This window comes from Ammodytes marinus (genome assembly GCF_949987685.1).
Source record: "Ammodytes marinus genome assembly, chromosome: 8".
NCBI classification, from domain to species: domain Eukaryota; kingdom Metazoa; phylum Chordata; class Actinopteri; order Uranoscopiformes; family Ammodytidae; genus Ammodytes; species Ammodytes marinus.
Window position 1 is genome coordinate 18,990,072 of NC_137212.1, and position 21,524 is coordinate 19,011,595.

The following is a 21,524-nucleotide window of genomic DNA, read 5'->3' on the forward strand; positions in this document are numbered from 1 at the left end:
TAATGTGTTTTTTATTCTCCAGTACATAAGCCTTAACAAGGAGGTGATCAACAGCTTTTTGATATTTTATTAACAATAACTATTTTCATATAAACCCAACCCAACGAAAAACATAATATGTATTTGTACTGCATATAGGTTACTCTTATTGTTCCAGCTAAAACATGCACCTTATACAGTACATGCATTACGGCTACTTTTTGCCTTTTGTATTTTTCCCATAGACAATACACCTGCTGTGTCATCTCTGACTGTATTGTGACCAAAGATACCAAATGCCTAAGGAGTTGAATCCACACAGCATAATACTTTTCTTCACGACATAACGTGATTCATTGCTGATACTGACCACTCCTTGGGTGCGTACTGTTATGACAAAGTAAACAAGCTATAGTCACAAGTCTTACAGCTGGGTTCATGCATGACAGGAGCAGATACGACTGAACACACAAGGTTGTAAGGGCAAAACCGCTACATGTGTTGACATATTATACAATATGGCTTACATCTGTGGCTGAGTGTTGCCATGCCTTACATGACCTTAGGCCTCCAGTAGGCTGCATAAGTATGCTGTATGCACTTTATTTTTCAGATATAAAAACTCAGCTCTATATTTTAAAAAACGAAAAATTTTGGACATGGATTTATTTCAGATTAAAATATCAACAGAGATGGTTTTGAGATAATCAGCAGCGGCCGATACCCGCACTCAGGAGGCCTATAGAAAAAAATAATGTCTGCAGACACATAGCCTAGTAAAAATGTACAAAAATTATTTTAGTTTTGAATAGAAATTATCTTTGTAGAATCGTCTAACTTTGGTGTGTAAAGTTCTTACTTTAAGGTTTTCTGTGAGATTTCACCAAAAGGTTGGGCACGCATGGTCCTGAAAAACAGCACTATTTTGAAAAGCCCTTAGCGGAAGTTGATGTTATCACTCGGTTTGGTTTGACAGCAGTGTAGGCATGGACATATAGGCCTACGAGTGAGTGCGGATAAAGTTTCGGCTGCCTGTTTCGTTCACTGCAGACTCTGCCCTGATTCTTGTTTCAGCTGAATCGAGTTCGCCAAAGTCGCACAAACACAAACACACAGGCGCGCACTCACTTTTATTGAATAGCCTATTATTATAGATTCCAGCTCAAAACATGTCATCGTAAAAACATGTCACCTATTGCAATTTCAAAACTTAAGGACTAGCCACTTGTTGATCTTATTTTAAATGTTTCAAATTTAAAAACTATATAGGCTAACAAAACAGAAATTCTACCAGCCTTATTGTAGGTTAGACTCATTAGGCCTACATGTGATAAAACAAACATAATAGGCTAACCTTATAGGCCTACTAATACAGGGAGTGCCTGTAGGGATCATACAGGAATATCAGAGAGTGATTTTTAATAGTGCAGCAGGTTATGAATCACCCTGCATGGGTTTTACAAGCAGAGATTAAGTGTAGGCCTTCAGCTGGTATTGTGTCACCGCTCCTCAGCTGCTGTTTGAATGTCAATCTTTTGTCTCAGCCAGCAGAACCGGTTGGTCCGGGCTTTCATGGTCTCACGCTGCCTGAGATCACCTGAGCTCTGCATTGCCATGGGAACAAGGTGACTCGTTAGTGTTACAGGCTACTAAAGTGTTGAAATAATATGAACATCCATGGAGTGCCACTATAGATGTTGCGCTCTACACATCAATGTGAAGGTCCTATGGGCTGTGTTTGGCATGATCATGTGCCTCATTCTAAAAAAGTTTTGCAGAGACCAACTGCAGAAGTATTGCGGCTATGGTATGGCAAAGTGTTGTAGCCTATGTCATCATGGCCAACACTCGACTGGGGGGCAGGTGAAGCGCTACAAGGACCAGATGGAGACCACATTGAAGAAATAGAACATCAGCCCGGAGGACTTGGATGTTAGCCTACTGCTGCTGACCGCACTACTTGGCGGCAGATGTGTGCCAGTGTGGACAGGACTCGTAGGCCCGGTCAGCCAGGAGACATCAGAGGACGGACAGGAGGAGAGCTACTGACACATGCCCTACTTGTCAGAGGCCTTGAAGGTCTAGGGTTGTATAGCCACATTAAATCTCATCGATAGATTTGGGATCATCGTAAATGAAAATACTGAAATTAATTATCAACCATACAAACAAATAAAGGTTAATTAATAAACAACAAAAAATATATTAAAAAAAATCATTCTAAATGAACTATCAACCATACAAAACAACAAAGGTTGATCATTTGACAAATTAAAACACAAAGAATCAAATTAATTATCAATAATACAACAAATTAAGGTTAATGACAAAATAAATTTAAAAATTAAGATTGATTATCAACCATACAAAAACATAGATGTTAATTAATGACACAAAAGAAAAGAAAAACTATACAATATATATTATTTATTTAATATGTTACATGTTCTTTTTGCCATTTTTATGGAATAACAAACTCTACGTGGCCAGACATCAAATATGTGTTAAGAAAAAAAGGGGAACGAAAGAAAGAAAGAAAGAAAGAAAGAAAGAAAGAAAGAAAGAAAGAAAGAAAGAAAGAAAGAAAGAAAGAAAGAAAGAAAGAGGGTGGGTATAGTCCATCATAGGAAGTGGGTGGGAAATAACAGTAACAGGGGGAAGAAAACATCTGTGTGATCCTTATAGAAAATTGGATATCTATATATTGTTGACCTGAGGGCAGAAGTTAAACTGACACTCCAAGAATGACACAACACATTGTATAATAAGGTTGGTTCGGTTGGTCTCGGAGGAATCCTTACAGGCAGTGGAGAGACCGGGGTGACAAGAGGAGACTTTGTCCCCTCCCCGGTTGCTGGCTGCTATGGGAACCAGAGGCTGATTAATGATTAATCTGACAATTTCTATCACTCTGACACTGGGATGCAGACGATGGAGCACTATTTCCTTTCATGTTAACTTGACTTCTTACAATGAATGGACTAATGCAAACAGTTTGATTGACTTATTCCCTAAATACAACTAGAATGCAACAAGATTTTGAAGCATTGTTGTTTGGGGGCATTCACTGAGAGGAAAATCCAATATTTTTCAAAAGGTTTAATTTTCTCATGAGGTTAACTTAAATGTCAACCACAAAACACTTTATTATTATTATTGTTATTGTTATTATTATTATTATTATTATTATTATTATTATTATTATTGTTTTTGTTTTTTGTTTTTGTTTTTTTAAAGGATCATTTGAAAAATTCCCACGCTGAAGTCTTTGCGGCCTTCACCTTTAAGTTCCAACTGGAACAATTCTCTTTGATCGCTCACTATACTATTTGCTCACAACCTTTTGGGCTTGGGACCTCTTTAAATAAAGCAGTGTCTCGCCACCCAGTTAGGCTCCTTATGTCCAGGTGTGAAATGTGGAGTAAAAAAAAGGCTAAAAAATAAGCAAATAGAGTTGGCGTCTGAACAAATTCATATACATTTGCACATGAACAATATATTTTTCTTTCTTTCCTCTCCCATTTATTTGCTTTCCCACATTTGTTCTTCCTAATATTGAAAGATTTGCAAATTAAATGTACATTTTATTTGTATGACATGACTTAAACACAATATGAGGATGTTATTGTTTAAAGATTAGACTTAAAAGTAGGTATAAAAGGAAAAGGGCATTAAAGGAGAAAACAAATAAGACTAAAAGAAATAAGAAATAGACACAAACGCTATATATAGGGGAAGGTGGGGTGATTTGTGCAACTTTTTACTCAAAGTGATTTTAAAGTCAGGCCTTGACAGTTATGTCTCCAACTCAAATATGTACATATATTTCAGGATGTTGTGCATCCCTGGCAATAAAAACTTTGGATCTGGAATAAACTGTTTAAGAAATATAGCTTTCGGAAAAAAAGTTGTCTTGTCGCACAAATCACCCCACGTAGTGGGGTGATTTGTGCGTCATTGTGTCACAATGACAAAGTCACCATCATCATCTTTCTGGCCATCTGAACTCTCATCAGTGGTGTCGTTAAGTGGAATTGAGATGTCACCCTCTTCTGAGCTACTGTAGACAATCACTTTCTTTTGGTGACCAGCGTATACAGCCATGCCACTGGCACAACTCTCAGAAATGTACTTTGCACTAGTTGCTCCGTGCTTGTGGAACCAACTGCCACCTGACAAATGTGATTCCCCCTACATTTCTGCCTTTAAATCAAGGCTCAAAACCCATATGTACACCCTGGTGTTTCCTCCCCATTAACCTCTGCACTACTTACTTACCTCTGCACTACTATCTGTGTTTATGTGGATGTATGGGCTTTACGTCTTTTATTTTGGTTATTGTTATTTTACCTTCATTGTTTACCTACTGAATGCACTATGTACAGCACTTTGGACAGTGCAAACTGTCATAAATGTGCTTTTATAAATACATTTTACTTACTTACTTACTTATAACTCACCCAGGCCCTTGCGCACAAATCACCCCATCCCCAGAATTTTGGATAATAGGCATGATGCAGCAATTTAGGGTTGACATTGTGCTAACTATATAGACTCAAAGTATAGCATACCAAAGCACTAAAACATGTGTCAAATGTTTTCAAACGTGTCTATAATTGTTCAGACACAATAATCAAAAAACCTTGATCATGGAAATTTTACTTTGAAAGGCAAAACACAGTTTTTTGAGCTTAAATGTGCTTATATCTTATTCCTTGTGTCTCCCTTCTTTACAGGATGAGTCAAATGGATGGCTCTTCTTAAATATGTGGTCACATTTCCAATTTCTTCCACGGTTTTCTAGAAACAAGGGGTTTTGCAACTTCCAAAATGCACAAATCACCCCACCTTCCCCTACAACCCAAATTCCCAAAAAGTTGAGACGCTGTGTAAAACGTACACATGTGGTAATTTGTTAATCCTTTTTGACATACATTCAAGTTGAAAACAATGCAAAGGCAATATACAGTATTTAATGTTTTACCCTTTATATTTAATTGTTTTTCGTAAATATATGCTTATTTTGATTTGATACCAGCAACACATTTCAAAAAAGTTGGAACAGGAGCAAAAACACCTGTTTGCAATCAGCTTCGCAGTAATTGCCAGATACAATTTCGAGTATCCTGCACATTTTTATCCAATCAGGAGACAGAACGCTGTACCCGTGAGCGATGACTTGCTGCTCTCCAACGCGGCATAATCTGACGAAGACGGCTGGGCATTCATGTGGTGGTGACGTAGGGATGAGGGAGGGGACTGCTAACTGCAGTCACTGACAGGAAGATAGCTAAAAGGACCATATCGCTTACTTCTCCTTAAAAGATTTAGAGAATCCGGAAGAGAGAAAATCTCTTCCAGTAAGGGACTTGAATGCCCATGACCTCAGGGGGGCACTGCATTTAAAGCCTACATTAATGTATAAATGATATCACTACATGGGCCATTGAACACTTCGGAAAACCATTGTCAGTAAAATCAATTAATCATTACATCCAAAAATGCAAGTTAAGAGTCTTAACTTAAGACTCTACCATGCAAAGTGAAAACCATGTATCAACAATATCCACAAATGCTGCAGACTTCTCTGGGAATGGGCTCATCTGAGATGGACTGACACAAAGTGGAAAAGTGTGCTGTGGTCTGAGGAGTCTGTATTTCCAACAGTTTTTGTAAATCATGGGCGTTGTGTCCTCCGGGCTCCAGAGGAAAAGGACCATCCAGATGGCTACCAGCGCAAAGTTGAAAAGACAACGTTTGTGATGGTATGGGGGTGGGTTAGTGCCCATGGTATGGGTAACCACACATCTGTGATGGCACCATCAATGCTTAAATTACATACAGGTTTTGGGGAAACATGATGCCATCAGGACAATGTCTCTTTCAGGGACGTCCCTGCTTATTTCAGCAAGCCAATACCAAGCCACATTCTACACGTCTTTATACAGCTTGGCTTTGTAGGAACAGAGTGAGGGTACTAGACTGGCCTGTCTGCAGTCCATACCAATCTCCCATTGAACATGCATGTTGCATTATGAAGCAAAAAATATCACAGACCCCAGAAAGTTGAGCAACTGAATTTGTATTTCAAGCAAGAATGGGAAATAATTTTGCTTTCAAAATATCCACAATTAATGTCCTCAGTTCCCAAATGCTTATGAGTTGTTAAAAGGCTGATGTAACACAGTGGTAAACATGCTCCTGTCCCAAATTAAAAAATTGTAAATATTTCCAAAAACAATAAAGTTCATCAGTTTAAACAAATACATATGATGATTTTTTTCTGTTTTATATTGAATAAATGTTGAAAAGGATTAGCAAACAATCACATTATGTTTAATTAACATTTTGAATAGCGTCCCAACTTTTGGGGAATTGGGGTTGTACATACATTGTTTATTAAATGATGTGGGAGAAATTCCAAACGGTTGAATTACTGATCTATTTATCTCCTGTGGCAACACATCATAGACTCATGTAAGATTTCAGATATTGAGGTTAGAAATTTCTTGTAGGTCTGAGTTTCCTAAATCCAGTCTTTCACTGAACTTCTCCCGCCTACGACTGCAACTACATCACATGTCCACAAGATGTCACTTGGCTCAACAGTATTGCCTGCCATCTCTGGATTGAAGACTGTGAGAGTTGTATATTCCTGCTGTTACAGCTGGGAAGATGGCAGTGGTGAACACAAGACATATGTTAGCCTTTGCACCCATCACAGTCAACACCAGAGTATACTTAAATACCCATGGGATGATTAAAAAGTCTTAAAGTGAAGACAAAACTTAAAAAAGAGGAATTTCTTTTCGGATTTGGGTGAATTCTTCAGTGTAAAAGTAACGTTGTCAACTCTGCATTCACACTTCACAACTCTCTACGGACGAATAACTGCTTTTACTAAAGCAGTGTACTTAAAATTGGAGGAAAGTTGCTTTACTTGATTGCCATTGTCTACCAGTTCACATTTTATGAGCTATAGCCATAGCTACCATGAAGATAAAGACTTCATACATGAAATAAGATGGGGCCTTACAGATTAAACTCCCAAACAGCATTATGATGTAGTTGAAACTAGCTCCACGTTCACCAGCTATAACATACAAATGCTGGTGCTGTGGTAATTTAATTCAGTTTATTTATCTTTCATTTTCATTTAACCTTTATTTAAACTAGAAAGATCAGTTGAGGGGTGAACCTTATTTTCAATGATGTCGAGTCATTTATGAAGGGGACATTGCAAATTAATAAAATACAGAATCAAACACGGGTTAAAAATGCCAGAATTAGCCAAAAGGCTACTTTTCATCTGTAATCCATCACTTATGAATGACAGATAAGTAGCAGAGCTAGATAGTAGCTCTATCACTGACTGCTGCCGAGGCTGACTGAGACAAACTGTTGATGTGATTGTGATTACAGCCGTAAGTCATGGGAGGACATAGTTTTGACCAATGCTGTCACTGTGATTGTGGCTGTCCCAATGTTATTGGTTGTGATGATTTAGGCTGTCATCCACCACAGTCAGGCTTCAGCTGTATGGACTCAGCAGCCGCACACATTCTGAGCTCTAGGCTTATACCTTCTGAAGGGAATAATGTCACATTATGTCTCCTTACAGCGCTAGCTTAACTATCAAGAGCATTATACAGGGACTGGACCAATGCAATATTGATCAGCATGCACCTGAAACAAATTATTTTCTTTACTGCATTTTGATTTCTAACCTCAGCTTTGATATGGCCATGTAAACACCATAGTAAGAACAACTAATAAGAACCCAAAGTTCCTGACCTAGGGAGGCCAGACCTTTTAGGGGGGCATCAGGTGAGGCCAATCAAATTGAAGTGAATACTCCTCAAAGATAACTGAAATGTGACATGGTAGCCTACTTCAACTAGGCTATTGAGTTTTTATAGGAGGTCACAGACCAAAAAGGCTTATTTCCTAATCATAAGCAATGCACTTTTTTTAGAGGCTTCTAATGTAGGCTATTAAATGTTAAAATACAATGTTTTTCTATGACTTGAAGAAAGAAGAAAGTTGCAGTTAATGAGACCATAGAGTCGATAGAGATCATAGAGTGGCCACATCAGAATTAAAGCCTATAGGCTAAGCTACATCACTTGAGTAAATATAGGCCTATTTTATTCTCGTAGACAGATAGGCTATAGTTGAAAATTTTTTTAGAAGTACACTTTTGAAACTATTGTAGGCGTCTGTTAAGATTAACATGAACAAAGAGCGGCGGTAGACGAGTCAGTGTGATAACAGAGGATGGATGTCTCTGACAGGAGATGGGCGTTTCCCGTTGAGCCAAATGTCAATCGCTTTCCCCGACACGCCTCCGAAAAGAAGATTTCCTCTCAGGCAAACTTGGGGAATTTATCCATCCAGCAAAGGCCCGCCTTAAAACGCCCACAAGCTTCGTTTTCATTCGCTCTGCCTCTTGTAAATCAATTATATCCCAAGCGACGTCAGCAGCAGCAGCGCCACACCGGGGCTGAATATATGTCCATGGCTGAGGAGTGGGTGACGAAGAGTAATCACCACCACTAGGAGAAAAATATATTTATATATGTTTGGAGCGAGAAAATGCACGGACTACGAGGGTCCATTTGACTGCAAGATAGACACTGTTCGCATTTTGACGGTTTGGTCCTGGCGAGAACACTAGTTTAATAGGCTACAATGACGGTCCTGTCAGTAGGCTAGCCTATGAGCTTTATGTTTTTTAGCCAGTTTGGCTGCAATTCCAGGGATGGCTAGCTGTGCTAACCTAGCAAGCTAACAATTAGCCTGCCCATTTAGCTACACTGGTCACTGGGTGCCTCGGGTAGGCTATGCATGGGGACAACTGCTCTGAGGGCAATTGTAAAGCCGTAGTTTAACCAGGGGTGTTCCACGGGCCACCGTCCGTTGAGTGCTGCAGAAAGTGGGCCAGCCTGTGTGCTTGTACGGTGGATGGACAGTTTGACGGGCGAACAGTGTTGGTTTCGGGGCGGCTAGGCTCGCACTCGGCCGGGGCGACCAGCACAGAGATTGTACAAATGTGGCAGCGGCAGCCAGCGGTGTCCCACTTTCTCTGGGACCGAAGTCTGTAGTTTGGCAACATAACCCCCAATTTTCTTTTCTTTTTTTCATTTTTTTTTCAACCGTCAGGCTAACCAGCTTCGCGGGAAAAAGGATTGGAAATTGTAGGCTACACTGAAAAAATCATCAACTTGTCACGTAAGCTTGGTTACAACGTTAGCAGCTTTTAGCTCACAGCCTCGTCCGCGAGTTAACGTATCATAAAGCTGATTTGAGCTCTTTTGGAAAGTGCAGCAAATAAAATGCTGGTTTGCACATGTTGTAGTCATTGAAGATGTTTGTGGACATGTTGCATTGCATATTTTCTGTGAGCAGCTGTCAGCCCCTGTAGCCTGGGGATTTACAAAAAGACTTTGACTAAGCTGTCAAATATTTGACACTTGACAGCACTTTTACCATCAAAAAGGAGGGCCCGATTCTGCGGTAACCAAGCTCGACTATCAGCAACTGGATATAACTTGTTAATAACGGACTGCTACTCAAAGAGCGTTTTTTTTTATTCATTTGATACTTTGCTGTGAGGTGTACCCCGGCGCCCCCTTGTCACACGGGCTGTTCAGCTCATGCGGTGATGACTTTAGACTCCATGATGGCTTGTTGCCTGAGTGAGGAGGCGAAGGAGTCCAAACGAATCAACTCTGAGATCGAAAAACAACTTCGACGAGACAAGAGAGATGCAAGAAGGGAGCTGAAGCTTCTGCTGCTAGGTAAGACAAGATCTAACAAGGTTTCACCTCACATTGGCATGGTTGGACACTTGCACACACTCACACACACTCACACACTCACACACTCACTCACTCACTCACTCACTCACTCACTCACTCACTCACTCACTCACTCACTCACTCACTCACTCACTCACACTCTCTCTCTCTCTCTCTCTCTCTCTGCAGGGTGCTATGTAGTGCTTAAACTAGTGATAATCCAAATAAAGTGATTTGATTGTATATAGGTTTGGCATGCAAAACACTGCACCCACATTTGCACAAGCCATATTAACCCAGTCACCACAGGATTTGTCTGTGATGTTGTATGCAAATCAAAAAATGGGTTTCAGTCTAACGGTAGCTTGTAGTGGGATAGGCCAACCAAGAGCATGCATTGGTCCAGGACAATAAGCAAGATCATTGATATCCACCCCTTTTTGACTGAGTGAACTTTACTCCACGGTGTCTATACTGTTTCTTCAAAGCTACAATCTTGCAAAAGTTCACAGGAAAATATGAGGAGGGAAAAAAAACTCAGCTAATGATTAGATCACAGCTTCTATCCAAGTTGATCACTCACAAGATAACAGTGGCAGGAGATTTTCTTCACTACCTTATGACAATTTTTTTTGTTGCATTTAGCTGTGTGGCTTTGAGGCTTAATTTTGGCTAAAGTGCCTTTACTACAACTCAAAAAACAAAATTAGAAATAGTTATTACAGTACACAGTCAAAATTGATATGCATTTTTTTGTATCGAGTCAAAACCATGGGACTTATTCTGAATTACATAGATTAAAGCATACGTAAAGTTTTTTTTACAACCAGCTCTCAACATTTTCCTTCCTGTGGTTGATGTGCACATTATTGTAGTTTTATCTACCTGTAAAACATTAAATAATGAAAAAGAGTTAGCTTTAATTAAGTCTTTTACTTGCTACCTTCACTAAAGTGGCCCTCTCTGGGAAATAACTGTTTTTTCATGTTTCAAGAAGAGAAGCAGAGCCATTGTTTGTTTTGAAGTACTGTTTTATTGATTGAGAAAGCTGTTCTTTTGTTTGTGATTTGTATGTTTGCTGTCACAACCTCAGGGAGCTGAGGGGTATTTCAGGAAGCAGTGTTGACAAACTCTGAGTTCAACCCTGGACTCTAGCCCTGCGTTCTGAAGTAGGGCTGGGCGATTAATTGAAATAAAATTTCGATTACGATTTTGGCTTCCCTCGATCATGAAAACAAGATAATCGTAATAAAACGATTATTGTGTTTCGCACGCCGTGTCTTGTGTGGTAAATGCAGCGAACCCTTCTGTGTGCGCTCTGCCCCGCCCCCGCCCAAACACTTTCGCTTTCAGCGATTGCAGTGCAATGGTTTATTCAGCATAAAGTTAAAGTACTCGTCCAAGACTGATGTTAAATCGAAACACAAACGCCTTGCGCGAGCAAAATAGCAAGTTGCCAGTTGAAACTCTGTGGCGGTGGGTAACGGTGTCCTTCACAGTGACACCTCGCCAGTGTGAGCCATTCATTGACTTTTTCCTGCTATACATGCACAGTATGTTCAATGGCAAGTTTTGCTTCTGTAAGTAAACATTCATAAGCATGGATTATTGAATTATGAATGTTTTATTTACAGACGCAATGTGAATTTAAAAAAATTCACTGTTGGATTTCATGTTATTGTTTCAGACTAGGGATGCCCATGGTTAACTGGTTAACCGTTAAGAAGATCTTTAACCGGTTAATACTAAAGGTTAAACGGTTAAAAAAAATTAATAAATCTTAATTTCTCTGAAATCCAGACTCTTATTTTGATATCGCTAAACCGGATTTAAGAATGCCAACTGTCGGTAAAGAATGAAACGAGTAGTGTAGGCTACGCTCAACTTTATAATGGGTCCATGGTACGCTCCCAGTCACAACTTATGGTCACAACACTCCCGTGTCATATGTTTGTATAATTTTATTAACAGCGTGGGCTCCCGCTAGCTTAACATAGCGCTAGCATTAGCCTTCTTGAGGTGGATGCTGTCCTGCATCTATCACCGTCTCAGTGAGTGTGAGAGAGTGACAGACAGGCAGTGAGTGCCCCCGCCCCCTGCACAGACACAGAGAGGTCTGCCATGATTGTATGCCAGGATCAATAGCGAAAATCCGTCATAAACAAAAGCGTTAAGTATCGTTATGCAGTACTGATAACATCGGAGCTTATCAATATTACTTTCTTTCAAAATGTTGCCCCGTGCTCAGCACTACTTAGCACCGGGTTTCGGTAGGCTGCCCATCCCCTAAGCCCGTGTGTGTGCGTGTGTGTGTGTAAATGTCCCTTTTCACTCACTTATTGCACTTTCTGCTCCTACATTCGCATACTAGACCTCTTCTCACAACAGACAAAGGTGCCGTGTGAATGTCAAAATGTAGCCATTTAAATTGGCTACTGGTCCCTGAATTGTTTTTAAATTAATATGCCGGTCCTTGGAACAAAAAAAGGTCGGGAGCCCTGCTATAATGCTTCATGTATTTCACTATAAATAGGCTACATTAAATCTTAACGGTTAACGGGTAATAACCGTTAATTCTGGTGGTTAACCGGTTAAAGAAAAAATTCTAAATGGCCATCCCTATTTCAGACTGTGGAAAAGAAAGTTTGGCTGATTTGTCTACCTACATTGCAGAATAGAAACTTTGCAGCTGTAACCAAATATTTGAGTTTTCAGCTGATAATATTCAACCTTGGTTATGCTCTGGCTCACATTGGTCGATTACGCTCTTCTGAATTACACATGAAGCTCAAAACCTTTCCTTTAAGTGGTTATAGTTGTCTGAAGTGTGGAACACTTATCTTGGACCTACAAGGAGCATTTGTGGTTTTGTCTGATGTTTTCAGCGGAGGCAATTATTCCAGCTGTTTATCAGCAACAGGCAGGCTTTCCTCAGTGGTGTGGTTAACTAGTGTATGGTAGACATGTAAGAGCAATGGACAGAGGAGTGCTATGCTGCCTGCTCTGTAGCTAATGAAAGTCGCAAGTAATTAAATGTGTACAGCCTCAGCCAGGAGGCTGCAGTAACAACACCAGTTTGCAAACTTTCTTCAGTAAATGGTAGGGCTGCTCGATGATTATTTTGATTGATATTGTAATCACGATTATTAAAGACGGTTATTCATTGTAGGGATGCACAGAAATGAAAATAGTTGGCCATAACCAAAAATAATGAAACAGTTGGCTGAAGGCCGAATACGAATGTGGCTTTTGCAGTTTTTTAAATATTTCTTTAGCCAATTCTTTCAACATTGCATAAATTAAACTCCCAAATGTGCTCCTCAAACATAGCCTACAACCAAAAAGCATCCCTAAATAAATAAAGAAACAGTGTGTGTGGGGGGGGGGGGGGGGGAGCATGGACCTATTAAGAAAGTGGAGTGACCATAGTGAGTAACTATGATTGACGGATGGTAACTCCTATCATATGAGCATTGACGGTCATTTGGCCAATTAGATCCAGTATTTGTCATTGAGGGGCGGTGACCTCAGTCAGCAGGGAAGTTGACTTTTTTTCCTCTCCGAGTTATCGGAGCGTGCAAGTAGCCGCAGTATTATTTTCCCGTGTTAATGTGCCTACTTAGTTTATGTGAATCACTTTTATAAATAAATTCACGGAGTTTGCCAACCGTTGTTTTATGGCCGTTTGCATTGATTTATGCGCACGCTGATTAACGGCCGCGATTTGCGGATTGTCACTGCAGATTAACATGTCACCTCAAGTTAATAATGTGCTTTTGGCTATTGCTGTTTTCACGGTTTTTGAATGGTGCATGGTGTTCTTGCCAACACACCTGAGGTGATTATAGGAGATCAGAGCCGAAACAACACACTCACCTGTTTCCTCCACTATCGTCATATTTTGCACCGTTATGTTCCAGCACACGACTGAGATGTATATATGTGTGTGTGTGTGTGTGTGAGCGTGAACACAAGAGAAACTATGGGTGACTACAGAGTGTATTTTTATGTGTTTGATTAATGGTTGTGTAGCAAAGATAATGCAAATCCTGTTTGCCACAATATAAATAGTTTATTGTAAGGGAATTTGGTGTGATTGATTTGAGGCTCCATGTTATTTTCTGTCTTATTTAATGCTGGTTTTTGCCAGCATTTTTAACCGTTTTTCTAAGCTGTTTTTAATGTTTTTTCTTGGTAAATACCTACACACTGTATGGGAAAAGTGAAGAGTCAAGGTTGGCTGACTAACTTGTTTTGCTCATTTTACTATTCATCTGATAAAAATAAAAGTTTTGTCCTTAATTTTCTTCACCAGAATACACCATATTGCTTCTCTTACATGTTCAAATCACAAAAAATAACTTCTAGGGGGGGATGCCCCCAGACCTCCCTACAGGGGTTATTTTTCGGATACGTCTCCTTTTTGATGGCTTATGAGTTTGCATTGGTGTGTTCCTGGGTGAGCGTACCCGGAAAAAGGTATTTAGAAAAACTATACAAAAATAGCATTCTTTGCACTAATGATTTAACATTCAACAGCAAACGAGACTATTAGAGGAAAAATAAGACATTCATTTAAAAGTTCCTCGTAGCTACTTTAAGTACTGTCAAAATCATATAAATATTGGTAGTGTACCAGTTGAACAGTTAACATTTTGAATTAATATGAACACAAATATTTATCAACTTTAATTTATCAAAAATAAACTGCGTATCGAATCTTGACTGTTTTTGACTATCAGTTCACCACTATTTGCCTACTTTGCTAAAGTTTATGCAATGTGAAAAGGAATCAGCATGACTCTCGCTTTTTTTTTATGTGATCAGCTTTCAAGAACTTAACAGGGTTCTATGTTGCAAACATTCTGTTGGTGTCATGAGCAGGACTTGCTGCCTGTCCAGGTGTTTAAAACAGCGCTTGTCATGTGACAGCTCCCTTGGGAGATCCACATTCAAATCCACAACATCAAGAGTGCTTTCTATTCACATGAATGAGCTAGGGCCCCAGGCAACACAGGATATTTACCTGAACTTATAATTGAAATGGGAGACAGGATGCTGTACTATGTATACACACGCATACTGAGCACACACCTCATCTGTCAATGTGCACAACGCTCCTACAGGTCGACAGTATCTGGGTTAATGAGTGTTTGTTTTTTGGCAACACCCAAGGATGTCTCATGCAAGGAGTATACCTACTCCTATTATGGTTTCTCTTATAAGTCTTACATTAAGCCAAGCAGATAAGCCCTGTGTTATCCATATTTATTTGGATCTGTTAGCTGCTGCCAGGGTAACAACAGGCATGACGGTTTTTGTTGAAATAACAAAATTGCAGACAGTACAGATGAAAAACCCTCACAGAGAGGCTAAAATCTCCCAAAAGAAGTTTGTGAGAGGGTTTGTGTAGAGCAGTGGTTCTCAACCTTTTTTGAGCAAACGCCCCCCTAACCTTACCGAGATACTCTAGATACTCTCGATTAATCAATTATTAATCGATTAGTGAAAATGGTGAAAAATGTTAATCAATTTTCCAAAGCCCATGTTGACGTCCTCAAATGTATTGTTTTGTCCAACACACACAGATATTTCAGTTTACTGTCATAATAAATAGGATGAAAGAAACCAGAAAATATTCACATTTGAGAAGCTGAAATCAGAGAATTTGGACATTTTTTATTAAGAAATTACTCGAAACGATTAATCGATTATCAAAATAGTTGGCGATTATTTTAATAATCGATTAATAATCGATTCGTCGATTAATCGTTGCAGCTCTAAAAAGGAATGCTGGTTAATCTGTCTGATTATAAAGTCCGCTGCTCAATCCAAACCCCCACGCTTAATTTTTCAGAGTTTATGAGTGTAATTCTGCCCGGGGGAATGTATTCAATGAAGTGGCAAAGCTAGGCTATATGATCACATGTGGGATTCAGTCCTGGATCGGATACACTCTACCTCCATGTGCGCCCGACATGCTCTTGTGCAATTTAAAGTAGTACATCGTATCCACATATCTAAAACTAAATTAGCTCGTATGTTCCCCGATGTAGACCCGACCTGTGATAGCTGTAAGAGCGCACCGGCATCACTCTTTCACATGTACTGGTTGTGTCTAGGGCTGCAACTAACGATTATTTTGATAATCGATTAATCTGTCGATTATTTTCTCGATTAATCGATTATTAATCGATTTAGTGTTTTGGTCCGTAAAATGTCAGAAAATGGTGAAAAATGTTGATCAATTTTCCAAAGCCCATGTTGACGTCCTCAAATGTATTGTTATGTCCAAAACACACAGATATTTCAGTTTACTGTCATACTAGGATTAAAGAAACCAGAAAATATTCACATTTGAGAAGCTGAAATCAGAGAATTTGGAAATATTTTATTAAAAAATTACTCGAAACGATTAATCGATTATCAAAATAGTTGCCGATTATTTTAATAATCGATTCGTCGATTAATCGTTGCAGCTCTAGTTGTGTCCCACCTTGACTGAGTTCTGGACATCAGTTTTTCAAACAATTTCTGAAGTACTTCAGCATCAAATTAAGCCGAACCCTTTCACTGCAATTTTTGGCATTGCACCAAATTCGGGTTTACCTAAAGTGAAGCTGAGAGGACTGGCCTTCACCTCATTACTTGCTCGCAGGGCTATCCTACTCAAGTGGAAAGATCCTGCTCCTCCTTCCCACTCACATTGGATTCGAGACATTATGGCATGTATGAATTTAGAGAAAATACATTACACTACCCAGGGATCCGAGAATAAATTTGACAGAATTTGGCGCCCCTTCCTAAATTATTTTAAAAAACCAACAATAACTATAGAAGAGTAGCTTCCTCCCCCCCTCTTTTATTTGATTTAATTTTATTTCTTTATGTGTTTTTTTTTTTTTTTTTTTTTCATATTGATTGTTTATTTTTGTTTCTTGTAGGGTATATTTCGTGTTGTTGAGTGTGAGGGTGGGATGTGGGTGGGGTAAGTTCGGGGGAAAAAAAGGGGAAAAAAATTGTACTCGTTGTGCTACAATGTCTTCGTTATTAACATTTAATAAAAAAACCTTTGGGAAAAAAAAAAAAAAAAAAAAACTAGTCCAACATCCTGACTATGAAAATGCGAGTTTCAAGTAATCCTTTACTACACGAAGCAAACAGTGACAGTTTAAAAAAAAACACAATACATGTTTTAACAGTAAAACTTTATTATAAATGAGTGATCACAATACAAATGATACATTATCTACTAGATATTGAAAGGGTGTCAGATAATTTGCAGCTCTGACTGTAATTTTTTCTATACTTTTTTTTTTTTTTACAAAAGATAATGCCTTTCCAGTGAATCTTGACATGATACATTCCTTTCCTGCCGCGTTACTGTACATTTACATGTTACCTCAGCATGGCTTCACAACCAAAGCTTTTTCACTCCACTGGGTTGTAGATCATTCCCCAGTTTAACCTGTAGAGACATACATAAAACGTTGTATGTTACAAGTTTAGAGAGTTTATGCATAAATACTTAGCTAATATTCTGTTACTGACTGTGACATAGTTAAACTGTATTTACCTGAGGATAATGTCAGGGAAACCAGAAATCTTGATGCAATTTTCACAGTTTTCAGCTCAGACTCCTGGCTGACCAGGTTCAGTTGTAAAGCTTTTGGTTTAGAAGTGGTAAGTGTGCTGACATTTGCTGTAGAAATGAAGCTAAACATGTTTACATCGATCTCCATGCTGCATTGGCCAAAAGTAAACAAAACTGACAGCTGGGCGTGTGCCATGCCCATATAGGTAGGTATAGAGTAAATGAGCAGGGCGGTGCATGCACGCCCATGTAGATCTGACCAGTCAGAGCAGACTAGGATTTTTGCGAAGGGGGGTATATGTCAAAACCAACCTTTTGAGATAGAGGGCAGAGAAGGCTGGAAAAGGCGATGAAGAAATGGGAAATGGTAGAAAACTATTGGGTTTTTTGAAAAATAAACCATGAAAACCTCTCCTAGTAGACCTTGGAAATACACCTTCAAAACCGAGATTTAGCATAATATGTCCCCTTTAACTACTTGAGACTGTTCTTAGGTAGAGATAGATCTTCTTCTGCAAAGTCACTATAGCTCTCATAGAAACGCAGAGGAATTTAAAGTACAATATGTCCCCTTGAAGAAAATTGTTGTTACTTTATTCTAGGGCTGGGCGATTAATTGAATTTAGATTTCGGTTACAATTTTGGCTTCCCTCGATCATGAAAACAAGATAATCGTAATAAAACAGTTATTGTGCGGCACGCCGGGTCATGTGTAGTAAATGCAGCGCACCCTTCTGTCTCCACCTGCGCTCCGCCCCGCCCCTGCCCGAACACTGTCGCTTTCAGCGATTCCAGTGCAATTGTTTATTCAGCATAAAGTTAAAACGCTCGTCCAGGATGTTACACCGAAACACAAAAGCCTTGCGCGATTGAAGCAGCGTTTCACTCGGTGAAACATGGTGTGAGTGAGACACTGTGATGGCGGTGGGTAACGGTGTCATTCACTGTGAGAACTTGCCGGTGTGAGCCGCCACGCAGAAAAGCTCTGTGGCTTTACGGGTAAAATTATAGTCGGGGATTCCTGCACGTTAACGTTGTTGAGGGGAAAGGCTTCCACTTTCTGATTGCATTTCTCAAGCCTGAATATATTGTGCCATGTCGGCAAACTATCTGCGCGACAAGAGCAAATATACAGTGAGACGCACCCCCTCCGTTAGTTTCAGTCTACAGACGAAAAGTTACAACCAGCACCTAAGCATGGACTTCGTTTAAATAAAGCGTCTAATTTTTATGATCAGCGCTCTGATGCAAATTCTGAAGTCTGAACATTATGGTGTCAGCTGTGGTGTAGTTTTTTTTACAGCAACTCAACGTGCACTGCAAAAAAAAGAAGGCAATAAGTCGATCTTTTTGTAGATTCATAGCCTACCCCCTCTTATAAGTCGAAGTACAAATCAATGAATGGTTCACAATCACATCCCTAGTAAAATATAAATTTTACTCTTAGATTCGAAGGTTTTACTGATTATTTATTTTGTGTGGCTTTTTAGTTGTAGGCTATGTTTGAGGAGCACAATTGGGAGTTTTGTTTATGTAATGTTGAAAGAATTGTCTGAATTTTCATTTTGGTGCATCCCTACAATGAATAATCGTCTTTAATAACCGTGATTACAATATCAATCAAAATAATCGTGATTATCATTTTTGCCATAATCGAGCAGCCCTACTTTATACTTCTTACCCACAAGTATTGGACAAATTTACTTAGTTAATGTATTTAAACAGTTGGTTTGTGCTTGCTGTCGGACACAAGTTGTAGCAGCTACAACTTGCGTCCTTATTGTGCGTCAAATCAGTGATGTACTGTTCTGCTTAATTAACCCCAATTGTTTTTAGTCCAACAACCGTGTGGGATGCAGGAACTAAGATTAAAGCTAGGGATGAGGATTTGGGGAGAAAATGGCAGTTGGGATAGAGATTCAAATTCAAATATCTCAACCGCTCCACTTGTTCTCTTTGGTCCCTCCCCTATGGTCCCTCCCTGACACGCTCTACACCAACAAAGTCGTGCCAAAGTGAATGGACAGTCCCAACAGCCAATAAGAACAGAGAATCGGAGCCTCGCTCTGATTGGTCAAAGTGTTCAGTTCATGTTAACTTTGACAAATCAGAAATCATATATCTAGGGCTGCAACAACGAATCGATAAAATCGATTACTAAAAGCGTTGGCAACGAATTTGGTCATCGATTCGTTGAGTCGCACGATTAATAAGTCACGTGTAAGCGCGGCACTGTTTACATCCAGCCGCCGACAGGTTCATGCACGCCCACATCGAGCCTTCCGCACGTGATTCTCACGAAGCGTGTCAAAGTGACATCAAAATAAAATCACTCTTTTTGAAGGATTTTCTAGCTCTAGTGACTGAAATAGAATGTAGACTTTTAGTTTTTGATAAAAGTTACTAAGGGGAAAAAATAATTTCAATTTTATTCCAATTTCATAACCGCATGATCCAGATTAACTCTCATTACCGATATAGTGAATGAAGATAGCAGACCATTTAAAAAAAATCCATTTTGCTTAATTTTTCACATTTACACAAATGAGCACATTTAAGGAACAGCAGAGTTCATCAAAAGCAGTGTTTTATATATATTTTTATCATATTTAAATTGAAAAAACTCTCATTACCGATACACAGAAGTAATTTTAGATCCCAATTTTTCAAATAATCTCTTTGTAAACAAGAAATTATTTACGGAAAATTCATGTGGGGCATACTTCAGGAACATAAAATCATAAATTAACACATTCATTTATCTGGAACATAATAATATTAAAATATCTGTTTCATTGCATGCATAACGGTAATGAGAAGTCCATTACGGAGGATGAGATTTTATGTTGCGGTAATGAGAATGATTTTATTTCACCTAATTGAAAAGGTCCTTAGGACATGACATAACTGATGGACATTTGAAAGTTACAAGATTTAAATTACAAGCAATTGATTGAAGTTCCATTGAATCTAATTCAGTCTTTTGTTTAGTACTTTGCCGAAATTTTAGGCAAGACTAAAACATGTCGACCAGAAGAAGTTGCCGGGATTGGCACTGGGATGACTTCCTTATCGTCTTGGAAGTACTACACTTTATCCCCCATGTTAGTTACAGTGGCGGAATATGTCTTCATACGGATTCTATTTCCACTGCTGCATCTACACGGATCTCTAATGGAGCCGGGAGCATTGTCAAACTCCTCCCCTTCCTCTTTCCCGCTGTAGTCTACCGTTTATGCTTTGCTCAGAACGGTAGACAACAGAGACTGCGAAGTGTGTTTGATACGGCTTGAAAGTATCCAGCTCATATTGTTGCTGCACACAGACGGCACGCGTGTGTGTGATTAACTGTTTTGGGTCGTCACCTTTTACAATAGGTCCATGGTCGGCATTAATTTGCACACGCTTTACGGCTTCCTGGGTTAGCGTCACCAAAGACGATTGTGATTGGTTTAAAGAAATAAAAACAGGCCAGCCCAGTTTTACCCCGTATACTAGAAACTAAATAGCTTCAATTCAGACCATACTACTAGCTGTTGTTTGGTCTGGCACTGCAAGACTAATTAATATGTAATAAATATGGTATTGCTGATTATGTTCGGGCAGTATAACGGTAGAGATTTGTCCATGGTATTTAGCAGGAAACCGATGGCCTCCTCCGGATAGGGAATGAGTCCTTACCCCAAGTAAAGGAGTTCAGTTTGTCAGGGTATTGTTTGCGATTGAGGGAAAAATGGAGTGTGAGATTGGACAGAGAATCGGATCAGCAAGGGCCTTATTGCACTTGCTTTACCGAACCGTTAAAGAGAGCTGAGTCGGAAGGTCTACCTCTCCATCTACTGGTCGATCTGTGTCCCTACTCTCACCTATGGTCATGAAGGCTGGCTAATGACCGAATGAACTAGATCAGTCATCCTGAGAGACTTGGAGCAGAGCCGCTCGCGTAGAAAGGAGCCAGTTGAGGTGGTTCGGGCATCTGGTGAGGATGCCTCCTGGGCGCCTTCCTAGGGAGGTGTTCCAGGCACTACCAAGACCCAAGGCTAAGTGGAGATATTATCCGTACTATACTGTGAACGCCTCGAGATCTCCCAGTCAGAGCTGGTTAATGGTGCCTAGGAAAGGGAAATTTGTGGTCCATGAGGGATCCGTTG

At 39.5% G+C, this 21,524-nt stretch overlaps 1 protein-coding gene across 2 annotated transcripts in view; it reads left to right on the plus strand.

Annotated features, from left to right (window-relative positions):
* Positions 1 to 8,530: 8,530 nt before the first annotated feature.
* The window catches only part of LOC307254287 (guanine nucleotide-binding protein G(q) subunit alpha), a 55,135-nt gene continuing 42,141 nt past the window's right edge, over positions 8,531 to 21,524 (plus strand). For both annotated transcript variants that reach the window (XM_080032595.1, XM_080032594.1), the window contains exon 1: positions 8,531 to 9,779. In XM_080032595.1, the coding sequence (XP_079888721.1) occupies positions 9,644 to 9,779 (136 nt within the window). In that variant the 5' untranslated portion in view covers positions 8,531 to 9,643. The remainder of the gene's footprint in view (positions 9,780 to 21,524) is intronic.